At 55.0% G+C, this 26,200-nt stretch overlaps 1 protein-coding gene and 2 pseudogenes across 10 annotated transcripts in view; all 3 read right to left on the bottom strand.

Moving 5' to 3' along the window:
• The window catches only part of LOC129126975 (protocadherin gamma-C5-like), a 224,788-nt gene that overhangs the window by 87,759 nt on the left and 110,829 nt on the right, over positions 1-26,200 (bottom strand). The window contains exon 1 of one of the 10 annotated variants that reach the window (XM_077186331.1): positions 13,846-16,481. The exons of 8 other annotated variants lie outside the window; for them this stretch is intronic. In XM_077186331.1, coding sequence (XP_077042446.1) covers positions 13,846-16,323 — 2,478 coding nt within the window. In that variant the 5' untranslated portion in view covers positions 16,324-16,481. Of the gene's footprint in view, positions 1-1,240; positions 3,972-13,845; positions 16,482-26,200 lie in introns of those variants that run through there. One more of the 10 variants, XM_077186317.1, reaches the window with a different exon arrangement.
• LOC129126923 (protocadherin gamma-A10 pseudogene) lies at positions 3,826-12,429 on the bottom strand (annotated as a pseudogene).
• Positions 16,413-25,140, bottom strand: LOC129126914 (protocadherin gamma-A12 pseudogene; annotated as a pseudogene).

Here is a 26,200-nt window from a genome sequence, read left to right as displayed (position 1 = left end):
TATCAGGGGAATCTTTCAGGACTGGAAATACTTGATTTTCATAAGATATGCCCAGTGTTTCCTTAGTTTATACAGGTTTACAGTTATTCAAGTCATTCTAGCTTTCCTTTTTTTTTCTAAATCAATGTGTGAAGCACTGAAGCTCGTTAGTAAACTAATCATCAAAATATTTCCTAATGACGTTTTCTTGATGTGCTCAAGAAAACAATCATGGAACCGTAGAACAAAAGTACAAGTCTTGAAACTGCTGACCACTAATCAAATGGGCTTGATTCAAGTGTCTAAACCCTCCTCTGGCCAATCTCCCTGATATGGGATCCCTTAATATCTCAGATGTTTATCCTAATAAACAGAATTGCAAAGTTTTGCTGTTCTCGAGATATTTGAGATCTGCTAACACCCCCAACATCGTTGTGAGATAGAAAAATAACAATCTCTGAAACAGAAATCTTTCAGCACTCTCACCAGTGTACGAAATAAAGATCATGAAGAGCAAAGCAGAGCGAACTGCCAGCCAGGACCCATAAACGAAGCCATCTAGCCTCACTACTGCATTCCTGCCAAAACGAGCGACAATCTCTACCTTCACTCAGAAAAAAGAGTGAAAGGAACTTTCCACGTTCCTTTCCTTTCTAAATCTAACCGGGAAAAAAAAATAATGAACGGGTTTGGGTCAAGCTATACACGAGTTCCAAGCACCCCTTTTGTGAACAAATCAGTCAGGAAAGAAATATCTCCAGCACCAGATATCGGTGCTCTCTTTTTTTTATCCTCAACCCCGTCGTGCAGAATCAGCCATTCTCGTTCCATAGAATACGAATCTGCTTTCAGTGTTGCTAATAGATTCTAATTTATGGATCTCAAGTGTTAAAGACAAAACCTCGAGCCTAAAGCTGAACCTGTGACCAAGGAAGAACCAAGAGCTGCCTGCTCGCCATGAACGGGGATAGCCAATTTCTTCACTCAGTCCGTCACGGAGACAGGACTGTGCAACTCACATAAACACAGCTCCGGGAAAAAAAGGGGAAACACTGAGAAACACCGCTACTAGCCGAAAGGAGAGCTATCATCGAAACCTGTCAGCTGAAGCTGTTACCGAGAAAAAAAAGAAAAACTTCCGCTGCTACGGGAGGATACAGATGACGAATCCCCACTGACACCAGCCAAAAAACACGTGGGGAAAAAAAAAAAAGACGTTTCGGGAACTTTTAAAAACAGAAGAAGCTCAGGCTTTACAGACCTGCGGTGCATCAGGATTGGCAGGCGGCTCTCCCTCGATGAGATCACAGTTCGGGCTCGGCTTCCCGCAGGAATCGCCGCCCAGAAGCTCCTCCGCCGACAGGATGGGCACCGGCGGCGGCGGCCAAGCGGCCTCGGGCAGGGCGCGGGCGGGCGGCGGCACGCACAGGTTGTAGGAGTAGGGCAAGGTGCCCTCGCAGAAGTCGGCCGGGAAGGCGGCGCCGGCCAGCGAGAAGCGCTGCGCGCCCAGGCAGCGCAGCACGGCGGGCGGCCCGGCCCGGCGCAGCCGCGCCAGCACGGCCAGCGCCACGCTCAGCACCAAGAGCGCCGAGAGCAGCGCCAGCGCCAGCACCAGGTAGAACTGCAGCTCGGCCGCCGCCGCCGCCGCCGCCTCGGCGCCCGCCGGCCGCTCGCTCAGCTCCGGCAGCGCCTCCTGCAAGCTCTCGGCCAGCACCACGTGCAGCGTGGCCGTGGCCGACAGCGCCGGCTGCCCGTGGTCCTTCACCACGGCCACCAGCCGCTGCTTGGCCGCGTCCCGCTCGCCCACGGCGCGCGCCGTGCGCACCTCGCCGCTGTGCAGCCCCACGCGGAACAGCGCCGGCTCCGACGCCTGCACCAGCTCGTAGGACAGCCACGCGTTGCGCCCCGCGTCCGCGTCCACCGCCACCACCTTGGCCACCAGGTAGCCGGCCTCGGCCGAGCGCGGAACCACCTCGAAAGGCGCCGCCGCCGCCGCCCCTCCCGGACCCTCTCCCGCCGCCGCCGCCGCCGCCGCGGGCCAGAGCACCCTGGGCGCGTTGTCGTTGCGGTCCAGCACGAAGACGCGCACCGTGGCCGTGGAGCTGCGCGCCGGCGAGCCGCCGTCCTGCGCCCGCACGGCCACCGTGAACTCGCGGCACTGCTCGTAGTCCAAGGAGCGCTGCGCGTACAGCGCGCCGCTCCGCGCCTCCACCGACACCAGCGGCGCCGCGCCCGCCGCGCCCGCGCTGCCGCCCGCCAGCCAGTAGCTCACGCGCCCGTTGGCGCCCGCGTCCGCGTCCCGCGCCTGCACGCGCAGCACCAGCGCGCCCGCCGCGTTGTTCTCCGCCACGTACGCGCTGTACGCCGCCTCCTCGAACACCGGCGCGTTGTCGTTCACGTCCGACACCTCCAGCACCAGCTCCCTGCTGCTCCACAGCGCCGGCCTGCCCCGGTCCCGGGCCACCACCGTCACGCGCTGCTCCGACGCCTGCTCGCGGTCCAGCGCGCCCGATGTCACCACCTTGTACGAGCCGCCCGACGACGCCACGATCGACAGCGGCGCCTCTCCCGACAGCGAGCACGACACCTCACCGTTCTCGCCGGAGTCTGGGTCGTTTACATTCAGCAGGGCTACCACCGTGCCGACTGGCGAGTCTTCAGGCACTGGGCTCGACAGTGACAGAATCGTGATCTCGGGTGCGTTGTCGTTCTCGTCTATGACGTCTATTTGCACCTTGCAGTGTGATACCAAACCCCCACCATCCCTCGCCTGCAGGCCGAATGTGTATTTACTCTTCTCCTCGAAATCGAGGGCACCCGCCGTCCTGACCTCCCCAGTTTCCCTATCGACAGCAAACAGTGCACGGATAGCGTCAGGGACGTTGGCAAACGAGTAGGACACCTGCCCGTTGGTGCCCGCGTCTGCATCCGGCGCCTGTACCTGAAGTACCAGTGACCCCGCTGGCAAATTCTCTGACACTCCCGCTTCGTAGAGGCTTTTGCTAAATACGGGCGGGTTGTCGTTGGCGTCTGTCACGTTGATAAGAACTTGGACAGTCCCAGACCTCGCGGGGTCCCCGCCATCGACCGCCATCAACACGAGATCAAAAGAGCTCTGCTTCTCCCGGTCCAACGCTCTCTCCAGCACCAATTCTGGCTGCGTGCTTCCGTCGGGGCTCTCCTTTAAGGCTAGAGAGAAGGACGGGTTGCTGGTGAGCTGGTAAGTCATCTGGGAGTTACTTCCTGCGTCCGCATCTCGAGCCGTCTCCAAAGGAAAACTAGCACCGGCAAGAGTCCATTCATCAATTTCGAGATCCAGAACAGCCTTGCTGAAGGTCGGGGAATTGTCATTCACATCCTCGATCGCTACTTCGACGTGGAAAATGTTCAGTGGGTTGTGCACCAGCACCTCGAAGCTGACGGAGCAGGTCGCCGACTCGCCGCACATCTCCTCCCGGTCCAGCCTCTCGTTCACATACAGGTTCCCGTTCTCCTCATTCACAGTGAAGTATTTCAGCTGCTTCTTGCCGGCAGACGCCACCTGCAGCTTGCGCGCCGGCAGCTCGTCCGCGCTGAGCCCCAGGTCCCGCGCCAGCGGCCCCACGAGCGAGCCTCTGCCCAGCTCCTCGGGGATGGCGTAGCGGAGCCGCTCGGCCGCCGCCCGGCACCACACGCACAGCAGCAGCAGCAGCAGCGCGGCCAGCAGCGCTCGCCCGCCGCCCGGCCCGCGCCTCTGCCGCCTCTGCCTCACCGCCATTCTCTGCCCACTGCGCTCGCCGCGCTCCTGCCGACTGCCGCTGCCCTGCCTCCCTTCCAGCCGCTCTCGCCGCCCAAAGCGGACACCGCTCAAACACACCCAGCTCGCCGCGCCGCCTCTCGCCGCCTCTCGCCGCCGCCGCTGCTGCTGCTGGCGGTGCCGCTGCCGCTGTGGCCGGCGCCGGCCGAGCGAGCAGCCTGCGGGGGCAGGACGCTGCGGCGGCGGCGGCGGCGGCTCCAGCGCCGCTCGGCGCCGGACAACAGCGACACCCGGAGGCGCCGCCGCGACACCGCAGCCGCCGCATGCCCGCGCTCAACGGGGCCCGGCTTTGGCCGGGGCTCAGCGCCTGCACCGGCCCCGGGGGCTCTCCCCGACTGCAAACACCCACAGCAGCAGCTCTGGCTTAATTCCACTCCAAGCCCTTTCTATCTGACATGTGCTGGCCGGTGCTTTCAGGGTATTCTTTTCAGTCACATTCTACAGTCAGAAAGAAACATTCATTGCAGGGCAGTAAAGAATGGAATTCAGCTTCTCGTAATAGAATCACGTTTCATTTATACCAGCATTAACCTATAATATAGGGAGACTTCCAGAGCTTTTTCAAACTTGTCTTGAATTCTTCTTTTACTGTCTGGGATCAATTAGTTGGAGATATAGATCCGCCTAAAGTAAAATAAGCATCCCCTATGACAAGGTAGGAGAATAACATTTACTCTTTTCTTTCTGATTCATAAAACTTGCTTCATCTGCATCTCAACATCTGAGTGCCTGACAACAGAAAGTGTAAAGCAACTCTGAGCCCCCTTGATAGGCAAGCAATCAATATTTTCAGTTTCCAATTTATACTTTTCTCTAAAGGCCATATAATCCACAGCTCAGACACCAGCTGGAACACTTTTTGATAGACTTGGATGTTGGAGGCACATCCAAAATTTCTCGGGGCAATATCTTCCTTTTTGACACAACTCACACTGAAAAGCTTTCTCCTAATCAAAAACACCTTTCTTTTAGTGGAAAACAACAACATGGTATACAATGAACCCTAGACCTCATAAAAAGCGCTTGCCCCATCTTTCCTAACAACGGTTTATAAAAAAATTCAAAAGTCAACACAGACCTATCATTTCTCTGTGTTGGAAGACACAAACTACTGCAGTTCTTCATCATAAAAGAAATGTTCCAACTCTCAGGCCACCTCCATCATCCTTCTGGGAACTCTGGCATGTCCAGTGAGATATTGGCCCAAGATCTGCATGCAGTCCATGCTCTCACAAAAAGAGTTCAGAGGGAGTGAAGGACCTCGCTCGACCTGCCAGGCAGAGAGCTTGTCATGCAGTGCAGGACACAATTCCAGCAGCAGGTGCCCATGGGCAGCTCATGTCCCACCTCAACACCCACCAATAACCCAAAGCACTTCTCTGCAAAGCTCTTCCCTATCCCCCACTCTCTCTTTCAACTGGGGATTGCTCCATCCCAGCTGCAGGACCTTGCACTTTGATCCATTCCATGATGGCTGCACGGGGCCACTTCTCCAGCCCATCCCTGGAGATCCACACCAGGCCACTGTGGGGTTTTGCTTGTGGCCATCTCCTCACTGCTCAAATCTCTCATGAGATGATAATGCACCGCAGCCACACCCAGAAGGGAGCTACAATTGTCTGCTCACCACCATTATGATAAGGAACTGAAGGATTCTAGAGCACATAAATGATAATCATACTAAAAGATCAGCAGTCATCCAGCTGAGAATGGCTCATCACACCATTGGCTTAGGGAGAATCTCCTGCCCATCTTTATCACATGCTCTGTTCCACAGAGAGGCAAAGTCTACTAAAGTCATATTTACATCTATTTCTCCCAACAGGAACAGAACACAAAGTCACTCTCATATCTCCTGCCTTCCACTCCCACTGCAACAAGAGCAGGGGACATTAACACACCATACATTGCTCAAAACAGATGGATTGTTGATAATAGAAAGTCTAGCCACACACGGAGTAAATCAAGGGAAAACAAAATGAAACAAAAAAAAAACTCTACAAAAAACAACAACAACAGCAACAAGAAGACCTGCAGAAAACCCCAAAACATGAATCAGATAAGGATAGGAAGCACTATTGAATAACAAGTAGTCATTGATGCTCACTGTGAAGTCTTCCAGGCCTTGTTTGCAGGCTTTAAAATTCACACCTGAGAGCACCTGGAAGTTACTGAGGTCTCAAGGGGCAAGTGTGGCTCTCAAGACTCACACAGCACAGCAGGATAGGGGGGTTCGTTTGAAGAATGAGTCCTCTCCTCACCCACTCTTTCTATTGCATGGCCTGCTCACCTGGCACAGGTAGGAAACCACCATTTTAAACAACTTCTCATTGGCCTCTTTCTCAAGGTAAATCTTCTACAAATCACAACAGATTCTCTTATTGCTTCTGCTTCCTATTCCCCACACACACTCTTTAGTTCTAAGTGGCTGAAAAAAGGACATCCTGAAAAACATCAGTCACTGTTTCATATTTCAAAGTAATGACCAGAACTGGGGAAATGAGCTGCAACCTTCCTGGAAACAAAGGCATGAATGAAAGTGTAATTATAATTCTGAAGAAACTCTATATCACAATGTGGCCTAGAGATACAGATAATGGAGGTTTCACACAGGATTAATTGCCTCTTCCAGCCAACAATCATGGTTCTACATGAACAGTTACTGTGCAAAATGTTATTGTTAGAAGACTGTAATTATCTTTCATGACAGAGACACCAGGATCAGAACAGCAAGGGCCCTGCCTTTGGCACCAAGCATGAAATCAAACCATTTCTCTGCCAAACCCACACTGAGTCCCCCATCTGCCTGGCACAGAACTGAGCTCTCACCCTCCTCACTCTGCATTCACAGCCTTTGCTTTCACCATCAATGCAAACCAATATTTTGGATCCACCTTGGCCCCAGAGAAAGCAACAGCTTGGGGAAACATCCATTCATGAAGTTGTATTTCTTGAATGAAATATTCAAGGTCAGGCTGGCTGGGGCTCTGAGCCACCTGCTCTGGTGGAAGATGTTCCTGCCCATGGCAGAGGAGGGTGAATGAGAGGATCTTTAAGGTCCTTTGAAACACAAACCTTTCTATGATTCTGTGTGTCTAGGATAAGATGATTACAAGTACAGCTTCAAGGGATGGATGAGAGATACTCTCCCTACTGGATAATTGTTTTGGAGTTGCAGGAATTGCCAGGCTCAGTGAGGATCAACTTTACTCCTTCACAAAAATACAAGCAATCCAACAGAAAAACAACCCAACCCAATTATCCAAAGAAACCTTAATCAACCCAGTTAAGAATGGGAAACACCAGAAGAGCACCAATCATGGCCTCACATTGCAGATTGGCTCAACTGCAGTATATACACAACCCAGGAAACTGGACTGGAACCAATACACAGGGGCCTCACACAGGAGTCACTCCACAGGCCCCACACTGTCATTGCCTTGGACACAAAGAGAAAGGAAAAGCTTGGAACCACAGCTAGGGGCCTCATCTAAATACCAGGACAAACAGAGCTGGACACAATTCATTCATTCATTTTGAACGGTATCACACTGAACTCCAGCACCAGCCCTGTCTCTGCACACACAGACTTCTTCTCTTTGGCCAAACATAACATGACAGCAAATTTTCCATACAGACATCATTAGAAGAAAAGTGTGCACAGCTTCTCAGAGCCCAAATATCACAACTAACATTATTTTGCTCCTCCATATTACTTCAACAAGTGGGAAATGTCATACAGGCCACAAATTCTTTCCAGCTCTGTCAAAGACCCACACATCCAAGTATCACCTCAAAGGCAACATCACCATTCTTCAGCACATGGACTCCTCAAAGCATGTGTGACTACCACTCTTGATGCAAAGGGATATGGAACCCAAACTGGGTCATTTCAGTGAAAACCATACAATTGGAAATCATTAAGACTCCTCCTGACTCATTTTCAGAAGGCCAGCAATAGCCCTGGGGATCCACAAAACACCTGCCATGTCTTCACAGGACCTCTTCACAAACCAAACACCCAACACTCCCTAATAAACCCGTCACAGCACCCATAGTTAGCAGAGACCTTAAGAATTTAGAGAGACACCACCAAGACAAACGTTGATCAAACAGTATCTCCTTAAAATGGATAATATTTGACTTCACATCCCAGACATGGCACAAGAAAAGGCATTTATTAAAGAGACAATTTCAAGAAACATCTCTAAGGAAGTCCCTCCCTTTTCACCTATAACCATGAAAGAATCGTCTTCAGATCATCACAAGAATGAAACAGAATGTTAACACCTGCAGAATTGAAGGGCTCGCAATATTTTTCTGCATTATACAACTCAGAGTAGATGATTGATGACGTTGTTTATTGGCACTGAATACACAGCTTGCAATTCCCATACCCCATATGTCATAAGTACAAAATTAAGCTTTGAAGTGACAAAATTATGATGATGTGAAAATACTGAATAAAAACCTGCCAGGGTTCTCTATGTACTTGGAATACAAATATTCTAGACAATTATTTGGGGAAGAAAAACCTCCCATTACTTCATCCTAGAGATAGGAAGTGGACATGGAATAGAGGAAAACGTTCCCTTGAGTCTTTCAGCAGACATTCACACACAGCTCACAGCACTCAGATTTCCAACCCTTCACCATCCATGGTGTCCTTTCACCCATATACCTTACAAACATGGGACAGTGGAGGCCCAGTTCCCCAGACCATTGCTCTTCCCAGCACCAATTGCACACAGCTCTCTGTACATCTCTGTGCTGTGCAAGCTACATTTGCTGCTCACTGCAGTTCTGGGAAGAGACTTCATAGGTCTCAAAGGAAAAGCCAAGCAGTCTTCCAAGAGACACTGAGGCAGTGAATATCTGCTCACAGGGAATTATGCCCACCTTGCATCTCCCACTGCACCTTGAATCTCTCCTTCCCATCCAGGCAATTCTCTTGCCATGCTAAATATTTTATAACCAAAGCTCATCCAGCTCCATCTGACATAGCCCTACCTGGAAAAACAAGACAAAACAAAGCAGTTCTGCCATTTCCTCCTGCATTTCATGCTCCATATGCAGCCACACACAGGTTTTTCAAAGAGACACAACTTCAAGATGATCTTTCGTCTTCAAAGCAGCTAGACAGACAGCACCAAGGACCACTTGTAGCCTGCTCCAATCCCCTCTTCACAAAAAAAGACCAAAGCACGAATGACACAAACAATTCCTGCTGACCTTCACTATGTATCATGGAGAACAAGAAAGGCCGAGAAGAACGTGCAGAAATTCCCACACAAAGCCATCAGCCTTGTGTTCAAGACACATTCAAAATAATCATGCAAGTGTGCTATTGGGAAGACACGTGAACCTCCAAAAAAGCTGAATTTCTTAGTAAGGAGATCCATCCCTTCAGGAGAGCAAAAGCTATCAGGAACACAGATTCTACACAGCACAGCTGATATAGGGGAAAGTAATCAATACCCTAACATTCGACATAAACAACAGCCTGCCAGGAGCAGCCTTTTCCCTCCTTCCTTCTTCACATACTGGAAGGCTGAGGATCCACCCCATGTTTACATACGGACACCAATGGACCCCAGCCGTCAAAACTTCATCGGAAGAAACTTTACCATGCTTCTAGACAAAGTTTCCTAGGCAAGCCAAAGAACACGGCGGGGAAAGGGCAGGGCTGCATCACAAGAAAGCGTCATGGAGAAAATGTGACCGGAGAAACTCACCGGGAGGGAGGCAGAATCCGCGGGGAGGGCGCCGGCCGGGTCCCCGTCCCCGAGCAGCGGCGCGGGCTCGTCGGGCGGCGGCCGGGCCGGGAGGGTGTCGCAGCAGCTGGCGGCCGAGAAGCGCAGGTGGCTCTTGCGCGAGTCGGCCGTGAGCGACACGTCGTGCGAGTAGGACTGCAGGAAGGCGCGCACGCCGTCGATGCCCACGAAGTGCGAGACGGGCACGCCGCGCAAGGCGCCGCTGTCCGGCGGCAGCAGCTGCTGGCGGTGGCAGCGGCGCAGGCGCAGCGCCAGCAGCAGCAGCAGGAAGGCCACGAAGAGGCACGAGACGGCGGCCACGGCCAGCACGAGCCAGCGCGTCAGGCTGGCGGCCGGCTCGCCCGGCGCCGCCGCCTCGTGGGCCGCGCTGCCCAGCTCGGCCAGCAGCTCGGCCACGCTCTCGGCCAGCACCACGCTCAGCGTGGCCGTGGCCGACAGCGCCGGCCGCCCGTGGTCCCGCACCAGCACCAGCAGCACGTGGCGCGCCGCGTCGCGGGCCAGCGGCGAGCGCGCCGTGCGCACCTCGCCGCTGTGCAGCCCCACGCGGAACAGCCCCGGCTCCGTGGCCTTGGCCAGCTCGTAGGACAGCCACGCGTTCTGCCCCGCGTCCGCGTCCACCGCCACCACCTTGGCCACCAGCGCGCCGGCCTCGGCCCAGCGCGGCGCCAGCTCCACGCCCGACCACGCCGCAGCAGCGCCCGAGCCCGCCGCTGCGGCCGGCGCCGGGTACAGCACCTGCGGCGCGTTGTCGTTCTCGTCCACGATCAGCAGCCGCACCGACACGTTGCTGCTCAGCGCCGGCGCGCCGCCGTCCTCCGCCCGCACGCACAGCTGCAGCTCGCGCAGCTGCTCGTAGTCCAAGGAGCGCAGCGCGTACAGCGCGCCCGTCTCCGCCTGCACCGACACGTACGACGACAGCGGCGCGCCCCGCACCCGCCCCTCCGCCAGCCGGTAGCGCACGCGCGCGTTCTGCCCCCAGTCCGCGTCCGTGGCGCGCACCGTCAGCACCAGCGCGCCCGCCGCGTTGTTCTCCGCCAGCCGCGCGCTGTAGCGCTCCTCCAAGAACACCGGCGCGTTGTCGTTCACGTCCAGCACCCGCAGCGCCAGCACCGCGCTGCTCTGCAGCGCCGGCGACCCGCCGTCGGCCGCCCGCACCGTCACGTTGTACTCCGACACCTGCTCCCGGTCCAGCTCTCTCGCTGTCACCACGCTGTAGTAGTCGTCAAAAGATTTCTCCAGTCGAAACGGGACGCCCTCGGCGAGTGAGCAACGCACCTCGCCGTTGGCCCCCGAGTCCCGGTCCTTCACGTGCAGCAGGGCCACCACAGTTCCCGATGGAGCGTCTTCCGATATCTCTCTCAGTGCCGACCTCATCGAAATCTCTGGCACATTGTCGTTGACGTCTGTCACAGCGATCACGACTTTTGCTGTGTCAAACAGGCCTCCTCCGTCATGTGCCTGAACCTCTAGTTCGTAGGAGTCGCCTTCCTCGAAGTCCAGGCTCTGTAACAGGGTGACTGCTCCCGTGTCGGCGTCCAGCTCAAAAATCTGCAAAGCTTTCTCTGTAATTTTTTCAATTGAGTATTTCACGTGTCCGTACAACGCGTCGTCGGCGTCAGTGGCCGTGACGGTGACTAGTACAGAGCCCACGGGCACGTCCTCGGGCACACGCACCGTGTACTCCGCCTGGCTGAACACGGGCGCGTTGTCGTTCACATCCACCACGGTCACGCGGATCCGAGCCGTGCCCGTCCGTGCCGGATCGCCGCCGTCGCTCGCCCGCAGCACCAGCTCGTGAAACGCCGCCTCCTCCCGGTCCAGCGCCTTGGCCAGCACCAGCTCGGGACGCTGATCGCCGCCGGGGCCCGCCTGCACGGCCAGTGAGAAGTGCTCGTCACCGCTCAGCTCGTAGCTCTGCAGGGAATTTCGACCCGAGTCCGGGTCATGAGCCTCCGCAAGGGGAAACCGAGACCCCGGGGCTGTTGTCTCGCTCACTCTCAATTCTTTTTCTCCCTGTCGAAAGCTGGGTGCGTTGTCGTTAATGTCTGTGATTTCCACTTCGATTCGGAAAACCTGCATCTGTCCCTCCACTATCAGCTCACAGCGCAGCACGCATTGCTGCACACTCTCGCACAGCTGCTCTCTGTCGATCCTCTCCGCCGTCACTAAATGTCCCGTCTTCCCGTGCAGAGCGAAATACTGCGTCCTACCTTCGGAGACAACGCGGATGCTGCGATCTCGGATCTCCGTCAGCTGCAGCCCCAGGTCCTTGGCCACGTCGCCCACGAACGAGCCCTTGGGCATCTCCTCGGGCACCGAGTAGCGCAGCTGCCCCCACGCCGCCTCCCACGCCGCCAGCAGCACGGCCCAGAGCAGAGCTCGCTGCCGCCGGCCCCAGCGCCTCCCCGCCGCGCACATCTCGCCCGCGGAACCGCCGGCACCGCAGCACCGCCGATCCAATCCCGCTGCCACTCAATGCTCGCAGCTCCTGCACCGTGCGCAGCTGCCGCTGCCTCCGCCTGGCTCCACAATGGACCAGCACCGCGGGGACGATCGGGGACCGCACGTTCGGACACGGAGCGAGCAACCCAGTGAGCCGATCCGCAGCGGGCGGGGCTGCCGGTAGCGCTCCGAGCTTCCTCTCGCTCCTCTCGGTCAACAGCGGCGCCCGCAGCCTCCTCCCGGCACTGCAGGCACCGAGCGCTGCCCAGCGCTGCCCGCCCTGCCTTGCTCCATACAGGCCACGGTCGCCACCGAGATGGCGCTTTTCGTCCAGCGCCGATCTCCTGCCTCCGCATTTCTCCAGCCCATCTCTGCTTTCATCCTCCAGGCTATCTCCATCGGGAGGAAGGCAGAGGCATTCTGTGGCCGGGGTTCTTTAATCGCACGGGAAACTCATCACTTACTAATGTAAATTTAAACTATATAATAATTTATAATACATGTAAATTTAAAAAATATTTTTTGTATTTTACCCTGGAGCTTATTGTTACTCTTGTCCTTTTGGTTCAAAAACATCTTGAACAACAGGCCCCCAGAGAGAAAACGGGAAAAATATCATATCCTGAACACACTAATCTATCAGGTTCTTTAACACAAGTGAGACGAGAGCAATTGCATGCTTCTTGAAATATGGGAGCTAATTGTAACAGGATTGAATTACAAGTACAAATAAAGATGCAGCTAAAACTCTCAAAGGAAATTTTCTGAACATAAAATATTTGTCATCTCTTCCTAAGATACACCTGGTGTTTCCTTAGTTTATTCACATTAAAATTCATTCAAGTCATTCTATGTTTCCTTTTTTTCTGATATCCATGTGTAAGTAGTTCGTTAGTAAACCATTCATCTAAAATCCTCCTCTGCCAATCTCCCTGATACGGGATCCCTTTGTATCTCATATGTCTGTCCTACCAAACAGAATTGCAAAAGTTTGCTGTTCTCGATATATTTGAGACCTACTAAAAACTCTAACATCGTTGTGAGAAGAGGATACAAAAATAACAATCACTGAAACAGAAATCTTTCAGCACGCTCACCAGTGTACGGAATCAAAAAGTTGCAGAGCAAAACAGAGTGAACTGCCAGCCAGGACGCATAAACAAAGCCATCTAGCCTCACTACTGCATTCCCCCCCAAACCGGTGACAAACTCTTTTTCACTCCTAATGGAACTTTCCCCGTTCGTTTCCTTTCTAAATCTAACCGGGACAAAACAAAGTTGAACTAACGTGTAAAGCTATACACGAGTTCCAAGCACACCCATTCTGAACAAATCTGTCAGGAAGGATAAAAGCTCCAACACCAGGGGAGAGGGATCTCGGTTTTTTGCTCGACTCCATCATTCAGAATCAACCGTTCTCTTTCCACAGAATACGAATCTGCTTTCAATTTTGCTAACACATTCTAATTTAGCGAGCTCAAGTGTTGAAGACAAAATCTCGTGGCGGAAGCTGAACCTGTGACCAAGGAAGAACCAAGAGCTGCCTGCCTGCCATGAACGGGGGATAGCCCGTTCCTTCATTCAGTCTGTCACGGAGACAGGAGTGTACAAATCACATAAACACCGCTCCGAGAAACAAGGAGAAACACTGAGAAACGCTGCTACTACCGAAGGAGAGCTATCAACAAAGCCTGTCATCTAAAGCTGATAGAGCGAAAAAAAAAAGAAAAACTTCCGCTGCTACATGAGATGACAGATGACGAATACCCACTGACACCACGCAGAGGACATGCGGAAAAAAACGATGACATTTCGGGAACTATTAAAAAAAGAAGAAGCTCAGGCTTTACAGACCTGCGGTGCATCGGGATTGGCAGGCGTCTCTCCCTCGATGAGATCACAGTTCGGGCTCGGCTTCCCGCAGGAATCGCCGCCCAGAAGCTCCTCCGCCGACAGGATGGGCACCGGCGGCGGCGGCCAAGCGGCCTCGGGCAGGGCGCGGGCGGGCGGCGGCACGCACAGGTTGTAGGAGTAGGGCAAGGTGCCCTCGCAGAAGTCGGCCGGGAAGGCGGCGCCGGCCAGGGAGAAGCGCTGCGCGCCCAGGCAGCGCAGCACGGCGGGCGGCCCGGCCCGGCGCAGCCGCGCCAGCACGGCCAGCGCCACGCTCAGCACCAAGAGCGCCGAGAGCAGCGCCAGCGCCAGCACCAGGTAGAACTGCAGCTCGGCCGCCGCCGCCGCCGCCGCCTCGGCGCCCGCCGGCCGCTCGCTCAGCTCCGGCAGCGCCTCCTGCAAGCTCTCGGCCAGCACCACGTGCAGTGTGGCCGTGGCCGACAGCGCCGGCTGCCCGTGGTCCTTCACCACGGCCACCAGCCGCTGCTTGGCCGCGTCCCGCTCGCCCACGGCGCGCGCCGTGCGCACCTCGCCGCTGTGCAGCCCCACGCGGAACAGCGCCGGCTCCGACGCCTGCACCAGCTCGTACGACAGCCACGCGTTGCGCCCCGCGTCCGCGTCCACCGCCACCACCTTGGCCACCAGGTAGCCGGCCTCGGCCGAGCGCGGAACCACCTCGAAAGGCGCCGCCGCCGCCGCCCCTCCCGGACCCTCTCCCGCCGCCGCCGCGGGCCAGAGCACCCTGGGCGCGTTGTCGTTGCGGTCCAGCACGAAGACGCGCACCGTGGCCGTGGAGCTGCGCGCCGGCGAGCCGCCGTCCTGCGCCCGCACGGCCACCGTGAACTCGCGGCACTGCTCGTAGTCCAAGGAGCGCTGCGCGTACAGCGCGCCGCTCCGCGCCTCCACCGACACCAGCGGCGCCGCGCCCGCCGCGCCCGCGCTGCCGCCCGCCAGCCAGTAGCTCACGCGCCCGTTGGCGCCCGCGTCCGCGTCCCGCGCCTGCACGCGCAGCACCAGCGCGCCCGCCGCGTTGTTCTCCGCCACGTACGCGCTGTACGCCGCCTCCTCGAACACCGGCGCGTTGTCGTTCACGTCCGACACCTCCAGCACCAGCTCCCTGCTGCTCCGCAGCGCCGGCCTGCCCCGGTCCCGGGCCACCACCGTCACGCGCTGCTCCGACGCCTGCTCGCGGTCCAGCGCGCCCGATGTCACCACCTTGTACGAGCCGCCCGACGACGCCACGATCGACAGCGGCGCCTCTCCCGACAGCGAGCACGACACCTGACCGTTCTCGCCGGAGTCTCTGTCCCGCACTTTCAGCACGGCTACCACGGTGCCCACCGGTGTGTCTTCGGGCACGGGACTCGAGAGTGACAGAATCGTGATCTCGGGCGCGTTGTCATTCTCGTCTGTGATGTCGATCTGCACTTCGCAGTGACTCGTGAGCCCGCCACCGTCTCTTGCCTCCACGCCGAAGATGTATTTACTCTGTCCCTCGAAATCGAGGGCACCCGCTGTCCTCACTTCCCCGCTCTCGCTGTCGATAGTGAACAACGCCCTGACAGCGTCCGGGACGCTGCCAAAGGAGTAGGACACTCGCCCATTCGAGCCTGCATCAGCATCCGTGGCCCGTATCTGCAGCACCACCGACCCCAGTGGCAAATTCTCTGCCACTCGCGCCTCGTAGAGGTTTTTGCTGAACACGGGTGGGTTGTCGTTTGCGTCTGTCACGTTGATGCGAACCTGGACAGTCCCGGACCTCGCAGGATCCCCGCCGTCCACCGCCATTAGCACCAGCTCAAAGGAACTCTGCCTCTCCCGATCCAACATTCTCTCCAGTACTAACTCTGGCAGCTTGCTTCCACCCGGCTTTTCTTGCATGGACAGTGAGAACGACGGGTTGCTGGTAAGTGTGTAAGTCAGAATTGAGTTGCTTCCTGCGTCTGCATCTCGCGCCATCTCCAGCGGAAAACGAGCACCGGGAGGGATCCATTCATCGATCTCGAGGTCCAGAACAGCCTTGCTGAAGACTGGGGAGTTGTCATTTACGTCCTCAATGCCCACATCGACGTGGAAAATATTCAGCGGGTTGTGCACCAGCACCTCGAAGCTGACGGAGCAGGTCGCCGACTCGCCGCACATCTCCTCCCGGTCCAGTCTCTCATTCACGTACAGGTTCCCGTTCTCCTCATTCACCGTGAAGTATTGCTTCTCCTCGCTCAGCCGCAGCTTGCGCGCCGGCAGCTCGTCCGCGCTGAGCCCCAGGTCCCGCGCCAGCGGCCCCACGAGCGAGCCTCTGCCCAGCTCCTCGGGGATGGCGTAGCGGAGCCGCTCGGCCGCCGCCCGGCACCACACGCACAGCAGCAGCAGCAGCAGCAGCGCGGCCAGCAGCGCTCGCCCGCCGCCCGGCCCGCGCCTCTGCCGCCTCTGCCTCACCGCCATTCTCTGCCCACTGCGCTCGCCGCGCTCCTGCCGACTGCCGCTGCCCTGCCTCCCTTCCAGCCGCTCTCGCCGCCCAAAACAGACACCGCTCAAACACACCCAGCTCGCCGCGCCGCCTCTCGCCGCCTCTCGCTGCTGCTGCTGCTGGCGGTGCCGCTGCCGCTATGGCCGGCGCCGGCCGAGCGAACAGCCTGCGGGGGCAGGACGCTGCGGCGGCGGCGGCTCCAGCGCCGCTCGGCGCCGGACAACAGCGACACCCGGAGGCGCCGCCGCGACACTGCAGCCGCCGCATGCCCGCGCTCAACGGGGCCCGGCTTTGGCCGGGGCTCAGCGCCTGCACCGGCCCCGGGGGCTCTCCCCGACTGCAAACACCCACAGCTGCAGCTCTGCCTTAATTCCACTCCAAGGCCTTTCTATCTGACATGTGCTGCCGGATGCTTTCAGGGCATTCTTTTCAGTCACATCGAACAGTAAGAAGCAAATACTCATTGCAGGGCAGTAAAGAATGGAATTCAACTGCTCTTAATAAAATGACGGCCCATCTGCAGTAGCAATAAAGGATAATATAGGGAAGACTTCAAGAGCTTTTTCTCACTTTGTCACATGAATTGTTATTCATTATATTCTTCATTTATTGAGATGAATTAGTTGGAGATATAGATCAGCCTAAAGCAAGGTAAGCATACCCTATCCCAAAATAGCAGAATTACATTTACTCCTTTCCTTCTGACTCATTAAACTTGCTTCATTTCCATCTCCATATCTGTGTGCCTGACAATGGAAACTGCAAAGCAACGCTGAGTCCTTCATAGAGTCAAACAATATTTTCAGTTCCCAAGTTAAACTTTCTCTAAAGGCCAATTAATCCACACAACCGACATGAAAAGTAACACTTTCTGCTAGACTTGAATGTTGGAGACATGTCCAAAACTTCTATAGGCAATATCTTCTCTTTTGTCACAACTCACACTGAAAAGCTTCCTCCTAATCAAAACCTCCCTTCTCTTAGTTAAAAACACTGGTTGGCAATTCTACAACAGCTGGCCCAGGTAAACAGAGCTCTGTCCATATTTCCTATAAACTTATTCATACATGAAAGAGCACAAACAAACTTTGAAAAGTCTACACAGATCTATCATTTCTCTATGTTTGAAGACACAAACTACTGCAGTCCTTCATCATAACAGAAATGTTCCAGCCCTCAGGCCACTTCCATGATCCTTCTGGGAACTCTGGCATGTCCATTGGGATATTGGCCCAAGATCCCCATGCAGTCTACACTCTCACAAAAAGAGTTCAGTGGGGAAGAGGGACCACCCTCGACCTGCCAGGCAGAGAGCTTGTCATGCAGTGCAGGACACAATTCCAGCAGCAGGTGCCCATGGGCAGCTCATGTCCCACCTCATCACCCACCAATAACCCAAAGCTGCAAATTGCCTGAAGGTGCCTCAATCCCCTTGGCCATGCAGGTGCTGAACACAACTGGGCCCAGTCAGGACCCTTGAGGGACAGCACAAGTCCCTGCTTTGCACCTGGACATGGAGCCACTGCCTGTAACTCTCTGCAGGTGACTCTCCAGCCTGTTCCTCAGCCATTTGACAGCCTCCAGCTGATTGCCCAGCATGTTCCTCTGGGGGATGGCCTGGGGGACACTGCACACCTTCTCCCACTGGGCCCTGCTCTGTCCATGGAAACCTTGCCTGGGCTGCCTGCTCACTCTGCCCTTGGACAGCTGCAGCACAGATGATCCTGCATGATTACACTACAGACAAAAGGTTCCTGGCTGAGCACACCAGGAGTGCTTGTCAAACCCTTCCTCTGTGCAGCTGGAAACATCACAGCTGGGTGTGGCAACTGCACCTGCACTGGGGCAGCTGGCACACAGGAGACCTTCCACATAAGATCAGACACCCTGAGGCTGAGCTCATGACCACAAGCAATGCAAGACTCAGAGACACATGGAAATGGACAGATGCAATGACATTTTGTGGGTCTGCCTTGCTCTACAGAACCAACTCAGATCCCACTGCACTCCAGCAGGCACAGCCTGGTGTTATCTGTGACATGTGACCAGCAAGGCAATGACCCAGTTCTTCTCTAGCCTCACTCACAGAGCTCCCCTCTCTGCTTTTTCTTCCATGCCAGGCCACTGTGGGGTTTTGCTTGTGGCCATCTCCTCACTGCTCAAATCTCTCATGAGATGATAATGCACTGCAGCCACACCCAGAAGGGAGCTACAATTGTCTGCTCACCACCATTATGATAAGGAACTGAAGGATTCTAGAGCACACAAATGATAAACAATCATACTAAAAGATCAGCAGGCATCCAACTGAGAATGGGTCATCACACCATTGGCTTAGGGGGAATCTCCTCCACACCTTTATCACATGCTCTGTTCCACAGAGAGGCAAAGTCAACTAAAGTCATATTTACATCTATTTCTCCCAACAGGAACAGGAAGAAAAGTCACTCTCATATCTCCTGCCTTCCACTGCAACAAGAGCAGGGGACATTAACACACCATGCATTGCTCAAAACAGATGGATTGTTGACAATAGTAAGGATACCCACCTACTGAGTAAATCAAGGAAGAACTAAACAAAGCAAAAATACCGCAGAAACCCCAAAAATATGGATCAGACAGGACAAAGAAACATTAGAAGACAACAACGAGTCAGAGCTGCTCACTGTGAAGTCTTCTAGGCCTTTAGTCCAGGCCTTAAAATTCATACCTGAGAGGATGTAGAAGTCATTGAGAATCTGCCAGTGTTTGGCCCTGAGGACTTAGATGGGACAAGAGACTGGTGGGTTCATTTAAAGAATGAGTCCTCTCCTCAACAACTTTTTCTATTGCATGGCCTGCTCACCTTGCCCAGTTATGAAACCATCATTTTAATTAGCTTCTCATAAGCCTCTTTCTCAAGATAAATCGACTGAAAAATTACAACAGATTCCCTTATCAGTTCTGCCCCATAATCCCCACACACTGTTCAGTCTTGAGTGAGAGACTTAAGGATGTGCTGAAAAACCACAGTCTCTGTTTCCTATTTAAAATAGTGACCAAAATTTTGGAAATGAGCTGCAACCTTCCTGGAAACAAAGGCCTGAATGAAAGTGAAATTATAATTCTGAAGAAACGCAGTATCGCAATGTGGCCTCGAGATACAGGTGGATAATGGAGGTTTCACATGGGATTAATTAGCTCTTCCAGCAAACAATTATGGTTCTACATGAACAGTTACTGTGCAAAATGTTACAGTTGCAGGACTGACATTGTCTTTCATGACAGAGACACCAGGATCAGAACAGCAAGGGCACTGCCTGTGGCACCAAGCATGAACTCAAACCATTTCTCTGCCAAACCCACACTGAGTCCCCCATTTGCCCAGCACAGAACTGAGCTCTCACCCTCCTCACTCTGCATTCACAGCCTTTACTTTCACCATCAACACAAACCAAAAATTTGGTTCCATGTTGGCCACAGAGAAAGCAAAAACTTGGGAAAACGTCCATTCATGAAGTTGTATTTCTAGAATGAAATATTCAAGGTCAGGCTGGCTGGGGCTCTGAGCCACCTGCTCTGGTGGAAGATGTCCCTGCCCATGGCAGAGGAGCTGGAACAAGAGGATCTTTAAGGTGCTTTGCAACACCAACCATTCTCTGATTCTCTGTTTCTAGGATAATATGACTACATGTACAGCTTCAAGGGATGCATGAGAGATACTCTCCCTACTGGAGAATTATATGTTTTGGAGTTTGCAGAATTTCCAGGCAAAATGAGGATCAAATTTACTCCTTAATAAATATACAAGCACACCAACAAACAAACAGCTAACGCAAAGCAAACAAATCATCAAAAAACCCCCAAAAAACGCAAGCCCCAAAGAAACTGACATCAACCCAGCCAAGAATGGGAAAACACCACAAGAGTATCAATCATGGCCTCACATTGCAGATTGGCTCAACTGCAGTATATACACAACCCAGGAAACTGGACTGGAACCAATACACAGGGGCCTCACACAGGAGTCACTCCACAGGCCCCACACTGTCATTGCCTTGGACACAAAGAGAAAGGAAAAGCTTGGAACCACAGCTGGGGGCCTCATCTAAATACCAGGACAAACAGAACTGGACACAATTAATTCATTTTGAACGGTATCACACTGAACTCCAGCACCAGCCCTGTCTCTGCATACACAGACTTCTTCTCTCTGGCCAAACATTAAATGGGAGCAAATTTTGCATACAGACATCATTAGAAGAGAAGTTGTGTGCACAGCTTCTCAGAGCCTAAGCATGAAAACTAGCATTAATCTGTTCCTCCCAATTATTAGATCAAGTCGGAAATGTCATACAGGCCACAAATTCTTTCCAGCTCTGTCAAAGACCCACACATCCAAGTATCACCTCAAAGGCAACATCACCATTCTTCAGCACATGGAATCCTCAAAGTGTGTGTGGCTACCACTCTTGATGCAAAGGGATATGGACCCAAACTAGGCCATTTCAGTCCAAACCACACAAGGGAATATCATACGACTCCTCCTGACTCATTTTCAGAAGGCCAGATATAACCCCGGGGATCGACAAAACACCTGCCATGTCTCCACCAGGGCCTCCTCATACACCACACACCCAACACTCCCTTCTAACCCTTCCGACCTCCCATGGATAGCAGAGACCTTCAGAATTTAGAGAGATTCCACCAAAAGGAAAGTTCCTCAACCGTATCTCCTTACCATAGATAATGGGCTTCACATACGAGACAGCGGACAAGAAAAACCATTTATTACAGAGACATTTGAAGAAACTTTTCTAAGGAAATGTCTCTGTCTTTTCATCTATAAACATGAAAGAACCATTTCCAGATCATCAGAAGAATGAGACAGAAAGTTAACGCCTGCAGAATTGAACAGCTCCCAACACTCTTCTGGGTTTATATAACTCAGAGTAGATGATTGATGATGTTGTTTAGAGGCACTGAATACACAGCTTGCAATTCCCATGCCCCATCTGTCAAAAGTACGAAATTAAGCTTTGAAGTGACACCATTATGACGGCAAACAAATACATATTAAGAACCTGTCCAGGTTCTCCATGCAGCTGGAATACAGATCTTCTAAACAATTACTTTGCAGCAAAGAACTCCACATTCCTTCATGCTAGAGATAGGAACTGAAAAGGGAATGGAGGAAAACATTTCCTTGAGTCTTTCAGCAGACATTCACACACAGCTCACAGCACTCAGATTTCCAACCCTTCACACCATCCATGGTGTCCTTTCACCCATATACCTTAAAAACATGGGACAGTGGAGGCCCAGTTCCCCAGACCATTCCTCTTCCCAGCACCAATTGCACACAGCTCTCTGTACATCTCTGTGCTGTGCAAGCTACATTTGCTGCTCACTGCAGTTCTGGGAAGAGACTTCACAGGTCTCAAAGGAAAAGCCAAGCAGTCTTCCAAGAGACACTGAGGCAGTGAATATCTGCTCACAGGGAATTATGCCCACCTTGCATCTCCCACTGCACCTTGAATCTCTCCTTCCCATCCAGGCAATTCTCTTGCCATGCTAAAAATTTTATAACCAAGACTCATCCAGCTCCATCTGACAGAGCTCTACCTTAGAATACAATTACAAAACAATCCCGTTCTGCCATTTCCTCCTCCACACACAGCCACCCAAAGGCTTTTCAAAGAATCACAACTTCAAGAGGATCTTTTATCCTCATAACAGACAGACAGACATCATCAAGGACCACTTGTTACCTGGTCCAATCCTCTCTTGGGAACAAAGACCAAAGCATGGATGATGCAAACACTTCCTGCTGATCTCCACTATGTATCATGGGGAACAAGAAAGGCTGAGAACAACGTGCAGAGAGGTTCCACACAAAGCCATCAGCATTTTGTTCAAGACACATTCTACCTATTCAAGCACATCTCCTGTTGGGAAGACAAATGTGCCTGCTAAAAAGTTGTACTTGATAATAACGTGATCCATCTCTTCAGAAGAGCCAAGGCTGTCAGGAACAAAGAGTCTACATAGCACAGCTGATACAGGGGAACAACACCTGCAATCAATGCCCAAACCTCCGACCCAAAAATAGCCTGCCAGGAGCAGCCTTCTCCACATACTGGAAGGCTGAGGACCCACGCCAGGTTCACACAATGACAGCAATGGGCACCAGCATTCAGAACTTCAATGAAGGAAACTTGACAATGCTTTTAGACAAAGTCTCCTATGAAACACAGAGAACACGGGAAGAAAGGGCAGGGCAGCATTACAAGAAAGCGTCGCGGAGAAAATGTGACCAGAGAAACTCACCGAGGAAGGGGCGGAGTCCGAGGGGAGGGCGTCGGCCGGGTCCCCGTCCCCGAGCAGCGGCGCGGGCTCGTCGGGCGGCGGCCGGGCCGGGAGGGTGTCGCAGCAGCTGGCGGCCGAGAAGCGCAGGTGGCTCTTGCGCGAGTCGGCCGTGAGCGACACGTCGTGCGAGTAGGACTGCAGGAAGGCGCGCATGCCGTCGATGCCCACGAAGTGCGAGACGGGCACGCCGCGCAAGGCGCCGCTGTCCGGCGGCAGCAGCTGCTGGCGGTGGCAGCGGCGCAGGCGCAGCGCCAGCAGCAGCAGCAGGAAGGCCACGAAGAGGCACGAGACGGCGGCCACGGCCAGCACGAGCCAGCGCGTCAGGCTGGCGGCCGGCTCGCCCGGCGCCGCCGCCTCGTGGGCCGCGCTGCCCAGCTCGGCCAGCAGCTCGGCCACGCTCTCGGCCAGCACCACGCTCAGCGTGGCCGTGGCCGACAGCGCCGGCCGCCCGTGGTCCCGCACCAGCACCAGCAGCACGTGGCGCGCCGCGTCGCGGGCCAGCGGCGAGCGCGCCGTGCGCACCTCGCCGCTGTGCAGCCCCACGCGGAACAGCCCCGGCTCCGTGGCCTTGGCCAGCTCGTAGGACAGCCACGCGTTCTGCCCCGCGTCCGCGTCCACCGCCACCACCTTGGCCACCAGCGCGCCGGCCTCGGCCCAGCGCGGCGCCAGCTCCACGCCCGACCACGCCGCAGCAGCGCCCGAGCCCGCCGCTGCGGCCGGCGCCGGGTACAGCACCTGCGGCGCGTTGTCGTTCTCGTCCACGATCAGCAGCCGCACCGACACGTTGCTGCTCAGCGCCGGCGCGCCGCCGTCCTCCGCCCGCACGCACAGCTGCAGCTCGCGCAGCTGCTCGTAGTCCAAGGAGCGCAGCGCGTACAGCGCGCCCGTCTCCGCCTGCACCGACACGTACGACGACAGCGGCGCGCCCCGCACCCGCCCCTCCGCCAGCCGGTAGCGCACGCGCGCGTTCTGCCCCCAGTCCGCGTCCGTGGCGCGCACCGTCAGCACCAGCGCGCCCGCCGCGTTGTTCTCCGCCAGCCGCGCGCTGTAGCGCTCCTCCAAGAACACCGGCGCGTTGTCGTTCACGTCCAGCACCCGCAGCGCCAGCACCGCGCTGCTCTGCAGCGCCGGCGACCCGCCGTCGGCCGCCCGCACCGTCACGTTGTACTCCGACACCTGCTCCCGGTCCAGCTCTCTCGCTGTCACCACGCTGTAGTAGCTGCCGTGAGAGCTCTGCAGCCGGAACGGGACATCCCCGTCCAGCCAGCAGCGCAATTCGCCATTCGCCCCCGAGTCATGGTCCTCCATGTGGAGCAGGGCGACCGTCGTCCCCGACGGGGCATCCTCAGAAATCTCGCTGAGTGCTGACCTCACAGAAATCTCGGGTGCGTTATCGTTTATGTCTGTCACAGTGATCATGACTTTTGTGGTGTCAGAGAGGCCACCGCCGTCCCGTGCCTGTACGTCCAGGTCATAGGAGTCGCCTTCTTCAAAGTCCAGGCTACGCAGTAGCGTGATCTCTCCAGTCTCAGAGTCCAAGTGGAATATCTTCGAAGCTTTCTCTGTGATTTTCTTAAACGAGTATTTCACGATTCCGTTCAGATCCTCGTCGGCATCCGTGGCCGTGACAGTGACGAGGACAGAGCCCACGGGCACGTCCTCGGGCACACGCACCGTGTACTCCGCCTGGCTGAACACGGGCGCGTTGTCGTTCGCGTCCACCACGGTCACGCGGATCCGAGCCGTGCCCGTCCGTGCCGGATCGCCGCCGTCGCTCGCCCGCAGCACCAGCTCGTGAAACGCCGCCTCCTCCCGGTCCAGCGCCTTGGCCAGCACCAGCTCGGGACGCTGATCGCCGCCGGGGCCCGCCTGCACGGCCAGCGAGAAGTGCTCGTCACCGCTCAGCTCGTAGCTCTGCAGCGAATTCCGGCCCAAGTCCGGGTCGTGAGCCTCGGCCAGGGGAAACCGCGACCCTGGGGCTGTCGTCTCGCTTATTCTCTCCTCGAGCTCAATTGACTTGAAAGTGGGTGCGTTGTCGTTAATGTCCGTGATTTCCACTTCGATTTCATAGAATTTCATTTCCCCCTCCTCTATCAGCTCACAGCGCAGCACGCATTGCTGCACACTCTCGCACAGCTGCTCTCTGTCGATCCTCTCCGCCGTCACTAAATGTCCCGTCTTCCCGTGCAGAGCGAAATACTGCGTCCTACCTTTAGAGACAATGCGGACGCCGCGATCGCTGAGCGCCGGCAGCTGCAGCCCCAGGTCCTTGGCCACGTCGCCCACGAACGAGCCCTTGGGCATCTCCTCGGGCACCGAGTAGCGCAGCTGCCCCCACGCCGCCTCCCACGCCGCCAGCAGCACGGCCCAGAGCAGAGCTCGCTGCCGCCGGCCCCAGCGCCTCCCCGCCGCGCACATCTCGCCCGCGGAACCGCAACACAGCGTACGACTCACGCTCCGACTCGCCGCTCCCTGATGCTCTCGCCAGCTTTTCTGCCTCCCTGCAGAGCGGCTCTGCACCCCAGGGACGCTAGCAGACCGCCCGCTGGTCCCTGATACCGAGCGAGCGAGTGATCGAGCGGGTCCGCAGCGGGCGGGGCTGCCGGTAGCGCTCCGAGCTTCCTCTCGCTCCTCTCGGTCAACAGCGGCGCCCGCAGCCTCCTCCCGGCACTGCAGGCACCGAGCGCTGCCCAGCGCTGCCTCCCTGCCTGGCCCAGGGGCAGCTCGCGTGGAGGGGACAGTCGCCACCGCATCGTTCCTGCCAGCTCTGTAAAGCTGTCATTTTTTCAGCCGCCTTCCAGGAAAAAATGGGATGGAAAAGAGCTGAACTTCCTTTAGAGAGACGGACGTATGTACTCTTTAGAGTACAGTAGAAAACACCCATTAACCGACGGGATATTACCCAGCAGCCATCAAAGTCTCAGTATTTTGCTGCGGGAAAAAAAGATTACGAAGGAGGAAACATCCACTTCGTTTTTCTAAACTCATCATGCAGAATTAGCAGATCTTATTGTATTGTGTAAGATCCCCCTGGAGCTTTCATAACTCCTAACATTTCAGACAATCCTAGCTTTTTAGACAAAATCTTCCAAGTGAACCTGAACCTATGACAAACCAAAAGAAAAGCTACAGTAAACTCGAATAATTTTGGAGCACACAAGTTGAACAACAAAACCCTGCCCTACACGTGTGAACACCGATAAGGCAGGAATTGAAACGGAACGGGCTAATTTCATTTGTTCATTAAAACCCGGTATTTTGCAGCTGCCTTCCCAGAAAAGATGCAAGAGGGAGGGATACGGAAAAGGGGAGAAGCATTCATTATAAAGGAATGAGCCATCACTTCCACACTCAGTGGTGCATATGCCCGTTCAATTTAAAAGCAAAACACCAAAACAGAAGTAAATAAAGAGGGTTTTTTTCGACAGTTGTTATCCAGAGGCAGACCAAAAATAGAGCTCAGAAAAATAAATCTTAAATATTGGTGGTCAATAAATGAATCTC

Source organism: Agelaius phoeniceus, chromosome 15, assembly GCF_051311805.1.
Source record: "Agelaius phoeniceus isolate bAgePho1 chromosome 15, bAgePho1.hap1, whole genome shotgun sequence".
NCBI lineage: Eukaryota > Metazoa > Chordata > Aves > Passeriformes > Icteridae > Agelaius > Agelaius phoeniceus.
This window is presented reverse-complemented; position numbering and strand designations above follow the sequence as displayed.